Source organism: Onychomys torridus, chromosome 1 (assembly GCF_903995425.1).
Source record: "Onychomys torridus chromosome 1, mOncTor1.1, whole genome shotgun sequence".
NCBI classification, from domain to species: domain Eukaryota; kingdom Metazoa; phylum Chordata; class Mammalia; order Rodentia; family Cricetidae; genus Onychomys; species Onychomys torridus.
In genome coordinates, this window is record NC_050443.1 from 96743685 (window position 1) to 96761710 (window position 18026).

General features: G+C 47.2%; 1 protein-coding gene across 1 annotated transcript in view; it reads left to right on the top strand.

Moving 5' to 3' along the window:
* Nucleotides 1–18026, top strand: part of Tmc5 (transmembrane channel like 5) — a 60427-nt gene that overhangs the window by 13230 nt on the left and 29171 nt on the right. Inside the window, exons 4-9 of the mRNA XM_036200373.1 lie at nt 2538–2637; nt 4235–4322; nt 7633–7881; nt 11539–11690; nt 14448–14592; nt 16352–16507. Coding sequence (XP_036056266.1) covers nt 2538–2637; nt 4235–4322; nt 7633–7881; nt 11539–11690; nt 14448–14592; nt 16352–16507 — 890 coding nt within the window. The remainder of the gene's footprint in view (nt 1–2537; nt 2638–4234; nt 4323–7632; nt 7882–11538; nt 11691–14447; nt 14593–16351; nt 16508–18026) is intronic.

An 18026-nucleotide genomic window follows, 5' to 3' on the forward strand; every position in this document is an offset into this window, starting at 1 on the left:
GATCTTAGCTGAGACCTTCTAGTCTCTGAGCTCCCGAGGCCAACATAAATGCCATTTCTCTTAAACCCCATAATACTTCAGACATAGGCCTAGGGCTGTAGCTCAGTTGGTAGAGTGTTTGCCTAGCATTTCAAAATCCCTGGGCTCTACTCCAGCACCATATGCACAGGGCATGGTGGTATATGTTCATGGTCCTGGCACTCATGAGGTAAAGGAAGGAGGATCAGAAGTTCAGGGTCATCTTCAGCTATGTAGGAAGTTTGAGACCAGCTTGAGTTTCAAGAGATCTTATACAAGAAATTCTCTTAATATATACTATCTTCGTTCTAGGTATAAAGTCTAGCCTGTGCCAGTAATTCCTAGGAGAAGGGGAGATGTACCCACAGCCAATCCTTTACTAATGGTCAGGGCATTACTCTGCTCACACTGCCTGGCCCTCCCCTGTTACTCTGCGTTGTCCCTTCCCTCCCCTCCACTCCCCTCTGTCTTGCCTATCCTGCACAGGGAAGGCAAAAGTTCCTCCTTTTCACCAGAGTAAGTCATTGCCCATTGGGGGCACCCCCTTCCACCTCTATGAGCCCATGGCTTCCTCTGAGACTTTCTGGCTCCTTGTTGTGTCTGAGCCTGAGGAGCAGCCCACGGGATCTGCACTTCATCAGGGCATCCAGCCAGCCAGTCCCACTCACTGTTAGCAGATGGTCTCAGCAGCACAGACCTACACCTGACACATACTATCTGGAGGAAGAAAGGTGGTCTTTTGTTTGTAGAAAAAAGAAATCCTTTCCAAGAAACTTTTCAGCCAAAAGTACATCATACACCTCTAAGTCCCCCTGCAAAGAGGATAAGGCCAATCCAATCTTAGACTCACTGAGACCCATCCCGTGTGCCTGGAGATGGTGTTTGCAGGGCAAACTCAGACCTTGTGGTGGAAATGGGGCATAGTCTGAACTCAGCTGGAGTTCACAGTGAGTTAACAGAAGGGATGACTTGGAGGCTTGGGACCAACAGCTTGACCACGTGGCTGAAAACAGGATATGAGTTTAGGGAGATGGAAGAGTTAAGAGTCATGGCAGCTGTCAGGGACGCAGGGAAAGGAAGGCACTGAGGCCCAGATTTCAGAGGCAAAGGAAACCTTGTAGGACAAGCAAGTAAGCAATGGAAAGCAGGTAAGATCTGTTGCTTTGCTCAGTGATTTTTTTTCTTTTTTTGATCTTGGGAAAAACAGAAGTATTAGATTAGAACAATCTAAATGTTTGCTTTGATTTTGAGCATATGTGTATGCACACATATCTTCTGGTCACACCCATTTGTGGCTTTGTTTTTTGAGACAGGGTCCCATTATGTAGCTCTAGCTGACCTGAAAGTCACCATGTAGAGCAGGCTGGCCTTGAACTTACAGGGATCCACCTGCCTCTGCCTCCTGAGTGCTAGGATTAAAAGTTTGCACCCCTTTGACAGACCCCAGTTGTGATTTTCTGAGTCCCTGAATCCATGTTATCACCTTTATCCATCTATATGGTGCTGTGTGTCCATTGTTTGGCACTGGGAGACTGAGGGAACAGAACCACCAGGTCCAGGCCAATGTGGGCTATAGAGAGAGCAAGAGTCTATCTCCAAATAAATCATGCTCTAGTTTCAATACCATAACTGATTGATTGATTAATTTATTTATGGGGATGTGTGAGACAGACTCTCACTGGGTAACTTAGAAAAGAAGGCATTTATTTGGGATTGCGGTTCATGGGGTTAAGAGTCAGCCATAGCAGGGAAGCATGACAGTAAGCAGCAGGCACGGCAACTGGAACAGGAAGCTGAGTGTTCACATCTGGAACTGAGAACAGAAGTAGAGAGTGCTAACTGAGAATGGTTCAAGTCTTTAAGCTCTCAAAGCCTCTACACCCTCCGTGGTGCACTTCCTCCAACGGGGCCACACCTCCTCAGCCTCCCCAAACAGTACCACCAACTGGAGACCAAACATTCAAATGCCTGAAACTATGGAGAGGATCTCACTCAAACCACCACACCCGGATGGAACTCACTAAGGAGCTCAGGCTATCTTGGCCTTGAACTCACTCACTATGGAGCTCAGGCTAGCTTGGCCTTGAACTCACTCACTATGGAGCTCAGGCTAGCTTGGCCTTGAACTCACTCACTAAGGAGCTCAGGCTAGCTTGGCCTTGAACTCACTCACTATGGAGCTCAGGCTAGCTTGGCCTTGAACTCACTCACTATGGAGCTCAGGCTAGCTTGGCCTTGAACTCACTCACTATGGAGCTCAGGCTAGCTTGGCCTTGAACTCACTCACTAAGGAGCTCAGGCTATCTTGGCCTTGAACTCACTCACTATGGAGCTCAGGCTAGCTTGGCCTTGAACTCACTCACTATGGAGCTCAGGCTAGCTCTGGGCTTTTCTTGCCTCTGCTTCCCAGTTCTGGGATTGTAGGCATGCACTGCCAAGTCTTGCTCCAGTTTCAGCTTTTAAAATGTTAAGATTGTGTTAAAGAAATAAGAAACAGAACTGTTCATTTTCTTCTACAGGACAAAAACTAATTGCATCCCTGGTTCCCATGACATCCAGAGACAGAATCAAAACCATCAGGAACCAGCCGAGGACCATGAAAGAGAAGAGAGAGCTTAGGTGCGGCCTTTGTTCTTACCTGGGAGACCCGGTCTACTGCTTTTATCCCATCTCAAAAAGATAAGAAATGAGTAATACAGGAGACAGTTCTTCTGTAAGAGAAAGCTTTACAGGGTGGAAATTCCCACCCCCACCCTGTAGGGTTTCTTAGGTAGCTTTATCTGGCTTTAAATTCAGGATCCTCCTGCATCAGCCTACAAAGTGCAGAAATAAAGGTGTGTATCACACCCAGGTTTTTGCTTTTTATTGGTAAAGGCTCTATGGCCCATACTGGCCTTGAATTTGCTATATAACCAAAGATTGTCCTGCACTCCTGATCCTCCTGCCCCTACTTCATGAGTGCTGGGATTAATAGATACATGCCTAGCCATGCACTGCTTGCTAAAGGCTGAGTCTTGATCTGTCTCCCTAGTGGGCATGTGCGCCCTGGTTCATGACTACTTCCAAAGAGGATTCTCTGGAGGAAAGCAAGTCTCTAGTGAGGTATAGTTACCAAAGCCAGGTACTCACTTAAGTTAGCTTCCCCAAAGATAAGGCATGTTATGGAAAGGTCAGTCCCCTCTGTGATCCTCTCTCTTAAAGCCCAGAACCTAGTGTGACCAGAGAGATGCATCAGGCAAATCCTCCAAAATCTCTGACTCAAAAGTCTTCACATCACCAAATGCAAGGAAAGTCTGAGAACCTGACACAGAGGAGAGGATTCTAAAGAGACAGGACAGCAAATGCAATGTGTGGGACCTGGGCAGGCGGGGAGGAGAAACTGGGAAACTCCAAAGCAGGCATCTGGATTTAGGTATCAGAATACACACGTGCTGGCTTCGTTTTGATAAACCTACTGTATTAGTTACTTTTCTATGGCTGTGGTGAAACACCATGACCAGGCTACTCACAGAGGAGTTTATTTGGGATTGTGGTTCTAGAGGGTAAGGGTCATGATGGCAGATGGAAGACGTGGTGGCTGGAGCGGTAGCTGGCAGCTCACATCTTGAACCACAACAAAGCAGAGACAGCGAACTGAGAATGGCCTGAGACTTTGAAACCTCAGAGCCCACCCACAGTGATGTCCTTCGTTCAGCAAGGTCACATACTTCCCAAAGAGTAGTGCTAACTGGGAACCAGTTCAAATGCCCCCAGCCTCTGGGGAACATCTCATTCAAGCCAACACACCTACCATGGAAAGTTGAGAGTTGACAGGGGAACCTGGGAGAGGCCTATGGGAACACTATATAGCCTAAAAGCTTACTGTAAATTTCAAACCACTGTAAATTTAAAAATTGCTAAGCAAGCGCACAACAGAAACCAACCAACCAAATGAAAAAAGGAACAACTGGGGAGAAAGCTCAGTTGGAAAATGATCGCCATGCAAGCATGGCAACTGAACTTCTATCAGCAGAGCCCACATAAAAGCTGACACAGTGACTGACTGCTGTGTAATTCCAGCACTGGAGCCCTGGAGAGCCAGGATTAACCGATTCTGCTTTGGCCCCTGAGGGGCTGGGACTACAAGCAAGGACCTCTGCGCCCAGCAGTGGCTGTTTCTTTGTGGAAATGAATGACAACCTTGACGTCCTTTCTTTTCTCCTGCCGTTTTCCACAGAAAAATAGTTGACAAAGAAAAGAGTAAACAGCGCCATGGTGCCCTAGAGGCCAACTGCTGTGCTCAGTGTCTCAACTCCCTTTCGCTGGTAAGTCAACTTTTAAAAACTTTTTTTTTCCCCACACCTTTACTCCCAGCACTTGGAAAGCAGAGACAGATAGGTCTCTGTGAGCTTGGAGGCCACTCTGGTCTTCATAGTGAATTCCAGGTCATCTGGGGCTACATAGTGAAACCTGATCTTAGACAAATGGGTTTTTTTTATTAACATAATTTGCATGTTACTGCTATAACATGTGCCATTTCTACACATACACCCAACCTGTTTTAGGGTTTCTATTGCTGTGAAGAGACGCCATGACCATGGCAACTCTTATAAAGGAAAACATTTAGTTGGGGCTGACTTAAAGTTTTAGTCCATTGTCATCATGGTGGGAAGCATGGCAGCATGTAGGCAGACATGGCATTCGAGAAGGAAATGAGAGTTCTACACCCAGGTCAGCAGGCAGCAGAGAGAGACATTGGGCTGGCTTGAGCATCTGAAACCTCGAAGCCCACCCCCTAGTGACAGACTTCCTCCAAGAAGGCCACACCTACTCCAGCAAGGCCACACCTACTCCAGCAAGGCCACACCTACTCCAGCAAGGCCACACCTACTCCAGCAAGGCCACACCTCCTAACAGTGCCACTCCCAACGAGCCCAGAGGAGCCTTTTCTCTTCCTCTTTTTTAAATTGCCTGCTATTTCTTTTTTATTATTATTTTCAATGTACTTATTTATTTTACATCTCACAGATTCCCCTCTGTCCTCTCCTCCCAGTCTCTCCCCCTACTTCCTCTCTGCCCTCCCCCATCCACTCCTACTCAGTTTCTATTCAGAAAAGAGCAGGCCCCCTGGACATCAACAAAGCACGGCATATCAAGTTGCAGTGAGAGTAAGCTCCTCGCCTTGTATTAGAGCTGGACAAGGCGGCCCGGTATGAAAAGTAGGGTCCCAAAGGCCAGCAGAAGAGTTGGAGCCAGCCCCTGCCCCTAGTGTTAGGAGATCCACAAGAAGAGCAAGCTACACACTGTCACATGTAGGTAGAGGGTCTAGGTCAGTCCTGCGTAGGCTGGAGGGAGCCATTTCCATTCTATCCACCACACAGCCTGCATGGCTCAAGTATGGTTAATTAGCATTTTCCTTTCCTGTCCTTCTATCATATGAACTTTTTCTGGGGAGATAGCAAACTTCTGTTCACTGCAGACAAGGAACCAACTAGCTCAGTGAACCAGTCAGTGTTAGAGCAAGTTTCTGTACTGCCAGCAACTCCCAAGTACCCAGCAGCCACTTCCCAAACAATTGACTCTGAGGCTTAATATTACTTATAAATGCTTAGCTGGTAGCTCAGGCTTACTACTGATGAGCTCTTACATTTAAATTAACCCACAATTTTTATCTATGTGTAGCCACATGGTTTGGTACCTTTTCTCAGAGCAGCATTCTCATCTTGCTTCCTCTGTGTCTGGCTGGTGACTCCTGACTCCACCCCTCCTCTTCCCAGAATTCTCCTAGTCCAGTCACCATGCCTGTAATTCCTGCCTGGCTACTGGCCAGTCAGTGTTTTATTAAACCAATTAGAGTGACAAATCTTTACAGTATACAAAGGATTATCCCAGAGCAAGTCAGTTCATAGAATTACCTACATGGCATGGGCAACTTGCAGGCTGCTACATCACTGAAGTTGTCTCTCTCCCCAGCAACCCTGAACTGCCTTGTGTGTGAGCCCCTCCCCCAGCAGCTGTTAACTGCCTACAAATCTTACGGAAGAAGTCAGGCTTCTTGAGTCCTTGCTCCCATCCACCATGGAAAGTAAATGGCTCCAATTTCACACAGATCTCCTTTGAGTACTCACAGGGCTGAGAGAGTTTAAGAGTGCAACAGCCATGTCACACCCAGAGGACAGCATCCCATGCTTTCCTTCCTCATCTCTTCCTGCTTGTCTGCCTTCCATGTTTCCTTTCTTCCTTCATTCTGCCCCCTGTCCTTTCTTCTCAGTTCTGGGGGATTGAACCCGAGGCTGTACATGATAAGCATGCACTGTACTCCCACAGCCCTTGATGTCCTGTCTTCTAGATCCTTGTAAAATATATAACAGGCTCTTGTGAGCTACCAACATCCCACTGTGAAATACCAGCACTCATTGCTTCTTTACCCCAGTCCCTCTCTATCCTTCCTCCCCTCAATTCTTCCATGCCTCTAATCATGACTATTCCATGTTCTTCCCCATAGAAGAGGGAACATGCAGTATTTGTTTTTCTGTATCTGTATTATTTCATTCTCACAATGTCCTCTAGTTCTAGCCACATTTCAGCAAATGATAAGTTTCACTCTTTGTAGCTGATATTGGATAATAGTGTGTGTGTGAATATATATATTCCATTGTCTTTACCCATCCATGCATTGAGGACTGCTAGATCAATTCTGGATCTTAGCTATGGTGCTACAGGAACTTCACTGTTATGCTGATTTCATTTCTTTTCATTATATACTATGCTGCTTTATTTTTGTTGTTATTGTTATGATAAAGCTCCATAACCAAAAGCAACCTGGGGAGGAAGAGTTTATTTGGCTTATACTTCTGAGATCACAGAACATGGTTAAAGGACTTCAGGGCAGGAACCTGGAGGCAGGAACTGAAGCAGAGGCCATGGAGGAGTGCTGCTTACCAGTTTGTTCCTCATAAATTGCTCAGCCTGCTTTCCTGTACAACTCAGGACCACCTGCTCAGGAGTGGCACAGCCCACAGTGAGCTGCCCCCCACTTCAATCACTCAGGAAAATGCCCTCACAGATTTGCCTACAGGCAATCTAATGGAGGCAGTTCCTCAATCAAGGACCCCACTTCCTAGATACATCTAGGTTTGTGTCAGTTTGACAAAAACTAACCAGCACACACACCTGGAAGGGGATGGCTGTATCATTTGGTAGATTTTTTTATTTATTCTGTTCTGGGGCTCATCTGTATGGGTAAACTGATTTGCATCTCATTGTAAATGGAATGAGCTCAGCAAGACAGTAACAGCAGCAAGGTCAAGGGTCAGGGGTGGGAGGGGATAGAGGGAACAGGAGCCAACATACAAACTGTACAGGCCAGCACATGTGGGAGTAAAAAGGTGGGCATGGGAAGGTAGGATATTAATGGCCAGTTTGGCCATTGGAAGCACAACCTGGGAAGGTGGTAGATAGTAGGGGTACATGAGAGGGTTGTTGTGACAGTGAACAAAGTCACCTTTGTAAATGTACCTCAAAGCTGCCTGGCTGAGAATAGGGCTTTTGGAGCAGGGCTGTTCCGCTATTACAACGCCCACTCAGGAGGCACTTGCTGAGACATCAAGGCTCCTTTTTGCCTCCACACTCCAGGCTTCCCGCAGAACCAAGAACAACCTTTCAGAGCTCCTCAATTACGTCAGCTTGTGGCAGAAGACGTTCAAAGTCATCGGAGGCAAGTTCGGAACCAGTGTCCTATCCTATTTCAGCTTCCTGAGGTGGCTTTTGAAGTTCAACATCTTCTCCTTTGTCATGAACTTCAGCTTTATCATCATCCCACAATTCACCGTGGCCGAGAAGAACACCCTCCAGTTCACTGGGTTGGAGTTTTTCACTGGGGCGGTAAGTTCTCCGTCCTCTGCAAAAAAAGTTCAGTACTATGGAATCCCAGGGAATACCTGGCACCTACTCAGACCTCTCATTCTGCCTGATGGAGAAATGGCTGATTCTTCCTCAAGTACTGAGTGTCTGAGATTGTGAGGCAAGCCACCGAAACACCCAGGGGTCAGGAGCCAGTGCTGTGAGTTGTTTTAGTCACACCCCAGTTCTTTGCATGCTTGAACCATCTATGCATGAACAAATCATCCTTTTGTTTTTTGCAAAAGATGAGTATTCCTCACAGGCTGCCTACTGTTTGTTTTCTTTCCCTTAGCATTACTCAGTGGACACCTCAGGTTAGAAATCTATTTTTTCTTTGTCTTTTTTTTTTTTTTCCTACAAAATATAATCAGTTCTCTGGAAAATCCCTACTACAGAAAAAAAAAAAATTAAGGAAAGTCCATGTTCTCTTTCTTCTTTTGTTTAATTCTCCAAGCTGGGGTATATCCCTTAAAAATTTTAGTATTTTTATTTGTGTCTATATGTGTGTGTGTGTGTGTGTGTGTGTGTGTGTGTGAGAGAGAGAGAGAGAGAGAGAGAGAGAGAGAGAGAGAGAGAGAGATCTGTGTGAGCGTGTGTTCACATGTGTGTGGGTACCTGCAGAGGTCAGAAAAGAGCTTCAGGTCCCCTGGAGCTAGAGTCATAGGTGTTCATGAGCTGCCCAATGTGGATGCTAGAAAGTGAACTCAATGTTCTCTGGGAAAGCAGCAACTGCTGGGCCATCTCTCCATCCCCAAATATTTATTCTTAAAGTTGTTAAATATGATAATGGTGGCATGAGGCATAGAAATGGATTCTTTGTTTTCAGAGTTATGAGTTGGAGAATTTGAGAGTAAAATGAGCTGATGCCTGGAAATGTTTTCCTCTTTGATTTTTTTCACACACACACACACACACACACACACACACGGCAGTGTTAGTTCATAGAGATGCAAAAGCAGGTTCCTTAAGGCACAGTTTTAACAGCCTTGCTCTAAGGGCAGAAAACTTTTCAATGCCGACTCACAGGGTAGAGGTTGGATGCTTCAACAGGCAGCAGGGTTGCTACACGTTGATTGATGCTAAGAAGAACATGGATTTATAAACTGTCCAAGATGCATGGTAAAGTAAATAATAATAAAAAAAAAAGAAAATTGTGAAAGAAGTCTTATAGTATAATCTTAACCCTCATTATTTTTAAACGTTTTATATATTTTATTTTTTATCATGCAGGAAAACAAAACTTCAGACTTTGCACATTCTGTGCAAGCAGCATGCAGATGAACAACACACCCAGTCCTCCTCCTTTATTTATTTAGTTTTTGAGCTGAGGATTGAACCCAGGACCTTGCTCTTGCTAGGCGAGCACTCTACCACTGAGCTAAATCCCCAACCCCCCTCCTTTATTTTTTTTCAAGTAATATTTTATTTTATTTTTTTATTATATTTGTGTTTTAATTTTACACATCAGCCATGGGTTCCCCTGTCCTCCCCCTCCCACCCTGCCCCCGCCTTCCCCCCAGTCCCTCCCCTCCATTCCCATCTCCTCCAGGGCCAAGACTCCCCTGGGGATTCAGCTCAACCTTGTAGATTCGGTACAGGCAGGTCCAGTCCCCTCCTTCCAGGCTGAGCAAAGTGTCCCTGTGTAAGCCCAAGGTTCCAAACAGCCAGCTCATGCACTAAGGACAGGTCCGGGTCCCACTGACTGGGTGCCTCCCAAACAGTACAAGCTATTCAATTGTCTCACTTATCCAGAGGGCCTGATCCAGTTGAGGGCTCCACAGCTTTTGGTTCATAATTCATGTGTTTCCATTAGTTTGGCTATTTGCTTTTTCTAATCTTGGTCTCAACAATTCACACTCTTACAATCCCTCCTCTTTCTCGACAATTGGGCTACTGGAGCTCTTTCTGGGGCCTGGCCGAGGATCTCTGCATCCACTTCCATCAGTCATTGGATGAGAGTTCTAGCATGACCATTAGGGTGTTTGGCCATCCAATCACCAGACTAGGTCAGTTTGGGCTTTCTCTCAACCATTGCCAGTAGTCTACAGTGGAGGTATCATTGTGGATTTCTGGGGACCTCTCTAGCACTTTGCTTCTTCCTGTGGTCTTCATTTATCATGGTCTGTTATTCCTTGTTCTCCCTTTCTGTTCTTGGTCCAGCTGGGATCTCCTGCTCCCCTAAGCTCTCTTTCCCTCGAACTTTGCCCTTCAATACCCCCACTCTCGTCTATGTTGTTCATGTAGATCTCATCCATTTCTCTGTCATTGGGCGATCCCTATGTCTTTCTTAGGGTCCTGATTTCTAGGTAGCCTCCCTGGAGTTGTGTAGCAGTCTAGTCATCTTTGTTTTACATCTAGTATCCTCCTATGAGTGAGTACATACCATGTTTGTCTTTCTGAGTCTGGGTTACCTCACTCAGGATGATTTTTTTCTAGATCCATCCATTTGCCTGCAAACCTCATGATGTCATTGTTTTTCTCTGCATTTCTGGCTTGTTTATTTATCTAGCGTCTATTGTTTATATACCTATTGATCAATTGCTGGCTCGATGTTTATATGGGAAGAAAATAGTCTACAAAGATACATCATTTCCCACTTATTACAAAAAGCGGCACCAGCTGTTATGCAGGCACACATGTCCTTCCTTCTGGAACTGTCTGACCACTTCCTTGTGATTGCTCTGTCAGGCCAACACACTGAGTAGATAGCAGAGATTGAACATGTCTGACTCTCTGGCTTTCAGGATGCTTGGCTTGATCCCCAAGTTCAGGTGCTCACAGTGGGGTTCCTCAACTGCAAAATCAGGTTGATTTAGGGTTCTCTCCAACTCCGGGAGCTTATTTCTAAAACACCTAGGTCTCCTTCCCAGCTAACTACAACTCCCCTTCTACACCCATGGGTTCTAAACTCTGATTCAATCAACCACAGATGCAGACTATGTTTTATCCCGAGGTGACTTGGGATAAGAACCCTTGCTACACAAACATGCAGGTCTGAGTTAGGATTCCTAGCACCTACATACAAAGCCAGACACAACTGTGTGCACCTGTAATATGAGCACTGAGGTGGGCAGAGACAAGAGGGCTATTGGACAGCCAGCATGGCCTCCAAACAGCAATCTCTAAGTTCAGTGGGAGACCGTGTCTTAAGGGAATAAAGTGAGAGTCATAGATCAGAACACTCATTTCTCACCAGCACACTCATGCACACACACACACACACACACACACACACACACTCACTCACTCACTCATGAGTGCATGTATGCACACGTTCACAAACACAATAAGAATTGTGTCTATAAGCATGTAAGCAGTCATGGTCCTTGTCTTTATTCCCTAATCTACAGACTGTAACACCTATCTACAGAACATTCATGTCGTGTCAGGCATGTCATCTCAAGATGATTTAGGACATGGGAGGGTGAGCACACGTCCTGTGTGAATACTAGGCCACTGCATGCAAATGTTGAGCACCTGTTGTTGGTGGCATCTTCAGTGGCCCCAGAGCTGATCTCCTTGGATGCCAAGAAGTGACCATGAATGTCTGAAGAACCGCAGACAGGGACCTGGGATACATAGCTGTTCATCCTTCTTAGGCAATCCCTTTAACTTGGATCTCTTTGCTGTTCCCACCAGGGTTATTTTAGGGACACGGTGATGTACTATGGGTTTTACACCAACTCCACAATCCGGCATGGGACGGGAGGACCATCCTACAACATGCAGCTGGCCTACATCTTCACAATCGGAGCCTGCCTGGTCATCTGCTTCTTCAGTCTGCTCTTCAGGTACAGATTCTGACCTGATTCTAGGGCTTATTTTATTTGCATGTGTGCACATGTGTGCAGCTGTATGTGTACTTGTATATACATATACTTGTATATACAGAAGACAACTTTGGGTATCTTTCCTCAAGCAGTGTCTACCTTGTCTTTTTATTTATTATTTGTTTATTTATATTTAAATGGTCTCTCTCTGGCTTGGAACTTGCCAAGTCGGCTTGGCTGACTGGCTAATGAGCTCCAGGGACCCATCTGTCCCTGCTTCCCCAGTGCTGGGATTATAAGTGTGCAGCACCATACCCAGGTTACTTTTTACATGGGTTCTAGTCATCAAACTTGTCCTTATTCTTGGATGACATATACTTTACCAACTGAACCATCTCCCCAGCCTCTAAAGCTTATCTTAGACAAACTCCAAGGAACTCAAGCTGTAACCCAAGAAACTGGATGTGATGGTGCACACCTGCCACCCTAGCACTTGGGATGGTGGGGAAGGGGGATTTTGAGTTCAAGGCCAGGCTGGGCTATGTAGTAAGACCTTGTCTCTAAAGAAACAACGTTAACCCAGAAGACAACGTCTCTGCCACACTGTCCCTGCACTCCTGTCTTACAGTGTAGAATGTGGACAGATGGAAGAAGAGAGGTGTTCAAGTGACTTTAGGGAAATTGAGTGGTCGGTCTGAAAACAGACTCAATAGCCAAGCAGTTAGTTCTACAGGCAGTTAGTTCTACAGGCTAGACAAGGTGAGGGACGGTTGTCAAGGAGGTCCAGATGGGAAGTGAGCACAGGGGTGTGTCAGCCTCTTATCCATTTGCAGAGGACCCCAGCATGGATAGCTAAGACAGCCTCTCCTTGGCTTACAGGAAGCCATTGCTATAGTGTGGACGTAGGACATGAGAGGTGGGAGATCTTCAGGTCTTGAGGGCCTGCACTCAAAGGGCGTCCTGGGGCCCTAACCCTTCTGCCCCTGCTTCCCACTTCACGGCCATGAGCCGAGCAGATTTGTTCAGTTCCCCTCTGCCCATCATGATGCATTGTTATGGGTCCAGAGCAGCATGGCCAACTGGACTTTTCTAGAAGCCTCTAAAACCATGGCTTCTCTCTTTACAAGTTGATACTCCCCAGGATTCCCATTTCCTAACTCGTAGCACCCATGGACATGTCGTTTTGTGAAGTGTGTTCATCTCCATCACTATGACAAAACTATTGCCACATACAACTCAGTCCATGGTCACTTGGACCCATAGTCCCTGGGCCAGGGTGAGGCAGGACAGTTGGAGGAGCAAAGCTGCCTACCTCTCAGTAGCCTTCCTGATGACCTAGCAGAGAGCATCTCTGCACTGGCCAGCCTCCTTCTTCACTTTTGCCTCATCCAGGTCCCTACTGTGTTCCCACTTTCATGGTGGTCCTTTCCCCTTTGATGATCATCTCTGGAAACAACCTCTTGGCATCCCGAGTGTGATTTAGTAATGTGGGTATCTCTTAGTCTAATCGAGTTGGCAAAGATTAATCATCACACAATGCAAAAGGGACTCTAGCCAGGATAGTGGACACCTGTAATTCCACAAGAAGACCTTTACAAGTTTGAGACCAGCCTGATCCACATAGTGAGTTCCAGGCTAGCTTGGGCTACATGGGGATACCCTGTCTCCAAAACAATACAACACATGGGCCCTACAAATGTGAGTAAGGATCTTAAAAGTAGGGAGGGGTGTCTTGGATTGTCAAGTGGGTCCAATAAAATCACAGGGAGCCTGAAAGATGGAGATGAGAGGTTGGAGGGAGGGCAGAGGTCAGAGGGAGATGAAAGCTCAGAGGGAGATGAGAGGTCAGAGGGAGGGAAGAGGGCAGAGAGAGATGAGAGGTCAGAGGGAGATGAGAGGTTGGAGGGAGAGCAGAGGGTGGGAAGGAACATGTTATTTTCTGGTCTTGAACATGGAGGAGGGGCTGCAAGTCTAGAATGGAGGGAAGCCTCTGGAAGCTGGAGAAGGCAAGAGAATGGGGTCAGTTCTAGACCCTTCAGAAGGAGGCCAGCCTGTGTGTGACATCTTGCCCTGCAACATCCAATTCCTGACTCTGTGTGTGTGTGTGTGTGTGTGTGTGTGTGTGTACCAGAGTACACCTTGGGTCTCTTCTTTGATACTGTCCCTCTCTTTGAGACAGGGTTTCCACCACCCTAGGCTCACCAGTTAGCTAGGTGATTGGCCAAGTGAGGTTCAGGGATGGTCCTGTCTCCAGCTCCTCAGAGCTGGACTTTGAGCATATGCTAACACACTGGGCATTTTTACATGGGCTCTGGGGATCCAGACTCAGGTCCTTATGTTTGCACAGCAAGCATTTTACTGACTGGGCCATGACTTCAGCCCCTTCTTAACTTCTGACCCCAGAATGTGAGATGATGAACCTGTGATATGTTAAGCAATAGCTTGGTGATCTTTTATTGAGGCAACATGGATGGTACTCTCATAATATCTCTGTGAGGTGGGTACTATTGTTATTACTGTTATACAGATGTGAAAACAGAGGCTCAGAATGCTTAATGGGGCAAAGATCTCGCTATTGGCAGAATGCAGACTTACAAGCCATGCCTGTCTGTTCCCATCACTTATAGAACATTGCGCTGGTAACTAACTCCCCTTCTCTGTGTGAAGAGTTTGGATTGCCATGTTGCTTTTTATTATCAGTACAAAATGTTCCTGGTCCCTGTATGCCTCAACACCTTCATAATAATGCTTGGACATTTTGGTTTCTGCCTTCCCCAGCATGGCCAAGTACTTCCGGAACAACTTTATCAACCCCCATATATACTCCAGAGGGATTGCTAAGCTTGTCTTTTGCTGGGATTTCACTGTCACCCATGACAAAGCTGTGAAGCTAAAACAGAAGAATCTGAGCACCGAGATCAGGGTAAGGCCCAGATCCAGAGTCCTCCCCACCAGCCTTCTCCCGTCCCTGTGTGTCTACGGCTTTTCCCCCTCTACACTCCCCCCTGGCCCCTTTCCTTCCCTTTCCCATTTCTCTTTCTATTTCCTTTTGATATAGGATTTCAGGTGGGGGGTGGTGACACATACCTTTGATTCCAGCACTCGGGAGGCAGAGGCAGGTGGATCTCTGTGAGTTTGAGGCCAACCTGGGCTGCAGAGTGAATTCCAGGACAGCCAGGGCTACAGAGTGAAAACCTGTCTCAAAAAAGAAACACACAGAGAGAGAGAGAGAGAGAGAGAGAGAGAGAGAGAGAGAGAGAGAGAGGGAGGGAGAGAGGGAGGGAGGGAGGGAGGGAGAGAGGGAGAGGGAGAGGGAGAGAGAGAGAGAGAGAGAGAGAGAGAGAGAGAGAGAGAGAGAGAGAGGGAGAGAGGGGGGGTGTTGATTCATGGGAATCACAAGCTGGCCTGGAATTTGAGATCTTCCACAGACTCCTGGTTGTTGAGGTTACAGATCTTTGCCTTCAGTCTTAGTCTTGTCTATAAAATATTAAATTATGAGAAATACCTAGCGCCATCCCATGCATGGGAAAATGGACTCTCCACACCATGTCAGGCTCAATCTTTACTGAGACCAGCTTCCAATTCATCTGAAAACACGTACACTTCTTGAACTCACACCTCCATGCTGAAAATCCTACCCTAGAGCGGTGGTTTTCCACCTGGAGCAACTGTGTCCCTCTATCTGAAGACAGAGATTTCAGCTGCTACAATTAGGAAAAGGTTCAGTGGTGTCTAGTGGGTGGAGGTCTGGCATGCCACAAAGCACCTCCTGTACAAAGTAAGGACAGTCTTCACCCCAGATGCAGAGACTGAGCTGCCCTGGTCTACAGGGACAATCTCCTTTTACTCAGAGAAGGGGAATTACCAGCACAAGTGAAGCAGTCAGGTGTGGTGGACCACACCTTTCATCCCACACTTGAGAAGCAGATTTTGGAATTCGAGGCCAGCCTGATCTACATAGTGAGTTCCAGGTTAGCCAGGGCTATAGAGTGAAACCCTGTCTGAAAAACAAACAAACAAACAAACAAACAAACAACAACAAAGCCCCTCCCCCTGAAAAAGAGTGAGCAGTAATTATAAACGATCCATAAGATAGCTTTGCAGACAGCTTTGACTTCTTCCTCCATGTGGGACTTGGCCTTGGTCATCAAGAAAAGGCTCCTGTTGAGTGTTTTTGGGGTGGTGTACAGTTGTACACCTGCCATCCTGGGGCGGCAGAGGCTGGAGGGTTCTGTGTTTAAGGGCAGGCTGGGCTACATAGTAAGACCTTTGTTTTCCCCGAATGCAAAGATAAAAGAGAAGAAAGTCAGGAGGGGAGTGACTGAGGGAGGAAGGGAGAGAGGAAGGGAAAGAGGAGGAAGGGGAAAAGGAGGGAGGGAGAGGGAGGAAGGGAGGGAGCAAGGGGAAAGGAAGGAAGGAAGAAATGAGAAAGAAAGAGCAGGGTGGGGAATCAAAACAGAAAACGCACTGTGACCCCAGACCTACTGCATCTCTCTGGTCCCCTAAGATAGAAATGGAGCTTCTCTGCCATCCGGAGATTCTCCCTTGGTCTCCCATGATCCACCTGGATCACAGACTTACCCTTTAGCTCCTGTGTGGTCTAGGCTGGCCCTATGATCCTGGGGATCCCTGCTGAGGTGGGGAAGGGCCAGTGGGTCCACTCGACTGTCTGGCACTTGCAGGAGAACCTGTCTGAGATCCGCCAGGAGAATGACAGACTCACGCTCCACCAGCAGCTGACCCGCTTTTCTGCTCACATAGCCGCCTGGCTCGTCTCTACCGGAGTGGCTGCAGCCTGCTGTGCCGCCGTGTACTACTTGGCTGAGTACAACTCTGAGGTAACCCTTAGGGTCAGAGCAGAAAGAGCGGGGGAGAAGGGATGCTGCTGAGGCAGATGCAGAGCTGAGGCCTCCGTACCCACAGAGGCTTGCTTCAAACTGCAGAACCGCCTATTTTCCCATGACCACAGACTCAGACCCACGTGTAGGAGTTCCCGGTGGTGGTGTGACGTCACAGAGAAATGAGCACTGGGCTCCTGTGGAGATGGGGTGTTGGCAGAGACTTGGGATCAGAGTCTCATTTCTGCTGTTTTTTCATTCCGTTTGTTATTGTTGTTTTTTGTTTTTGTTTTTATGTACACAGAAAAGGGAACCAGATCTCATTACAGATGGTTGTAAGCCACCATGTGGGTGCTGGGAATTGAACTCAGGACCTCTGGAAGAACAGTCAGTGCTGTTAAACTCTGAGCCATCTCTCCAGCCCCCTTGTTTTGTTTTTTGAAACAAAGCCTTATTTTACAACGGAGGCTAGCCTTGAACTCCTGATCTTCCTGCTCCAGTCTCCCAAGTGCTGAGATTATAGACACTCATCATTCTTCATTATTCTGTCCCCAGCCCCCACAACACTTGACAGAGTAGATGCTCAGTAACTCCCCTGTGTGGCTTAATTTTTCCTGGCCCCTGGGTCCCACCTCTGTTCTATAGACAATGAGTGTGGGATCACACAAACTTGAAGGGTTGCCATTGGCTACAATAAAGTCTGACTTTAAAGAGGGGAACTGAATCAGTCTTCACAGGTCTGCCATTGACCACATAGGGTGGGCATCTGCAGGTAGAAAGGCTTTGCCTCAGATTGGGGATTTAGCTCAGTGGTAGAGCGCTTGCCTAGTAAGTGCAAGGCCCTGGGTTCAATCCTCAGCTCCAAAAAAAAGTAGAAAGGTTTTGCCTCCTGCATTTGCCCTGAAGTGCATGGCAGCTACTGAGACGCAGACATCTCAGAACCATCCCCCGGCCCAGGCACCTTCCTGGGCTGAGCAGGATCTACTATTGTCATACCCCAGTGGCTGTCAGTCACTGGTAACCACAGCTTCCGTGGCTGGCCTTGGTCTTATTTCATCTCACTGAATTCTAGTTAGTCTCTAGCTTGAGGGATGCTCCCCTGGCTCAGGGACACCTGTCACTCAGGCCTTCAGCTACTCAGTATGGGACAGAGAGGCGGCATTAGGACCCAGATATGTCAGTTATTTCCTCGGTGTTGTGACCAAGGCAGTGCCAGGGAGGAAGGAATTACCTTGGCTCACAATTTTCAGGGATGCCAGTTCATCTGGGAGGGGAAGACGTGGTGGCTGGACATGGTTAGCATAGGTCTGAGTGGGTGAACCGTCTTGATGGGTCGAGAAGCAGAGAATGTGGGAGGCACCAGAGACTAGGCTTTGCCCTTCAAAGGCTGGCCCCCTGTGATGCATTTTCTCCAGCCATGCTTTCTGCCCCAAGGTCCCACAGCCTTCCAAAACTGTGCTTCCAGCTGGGGACCAAGTATTTAAACACATGGGCCTGTAACTTTACATCCAACCCATGC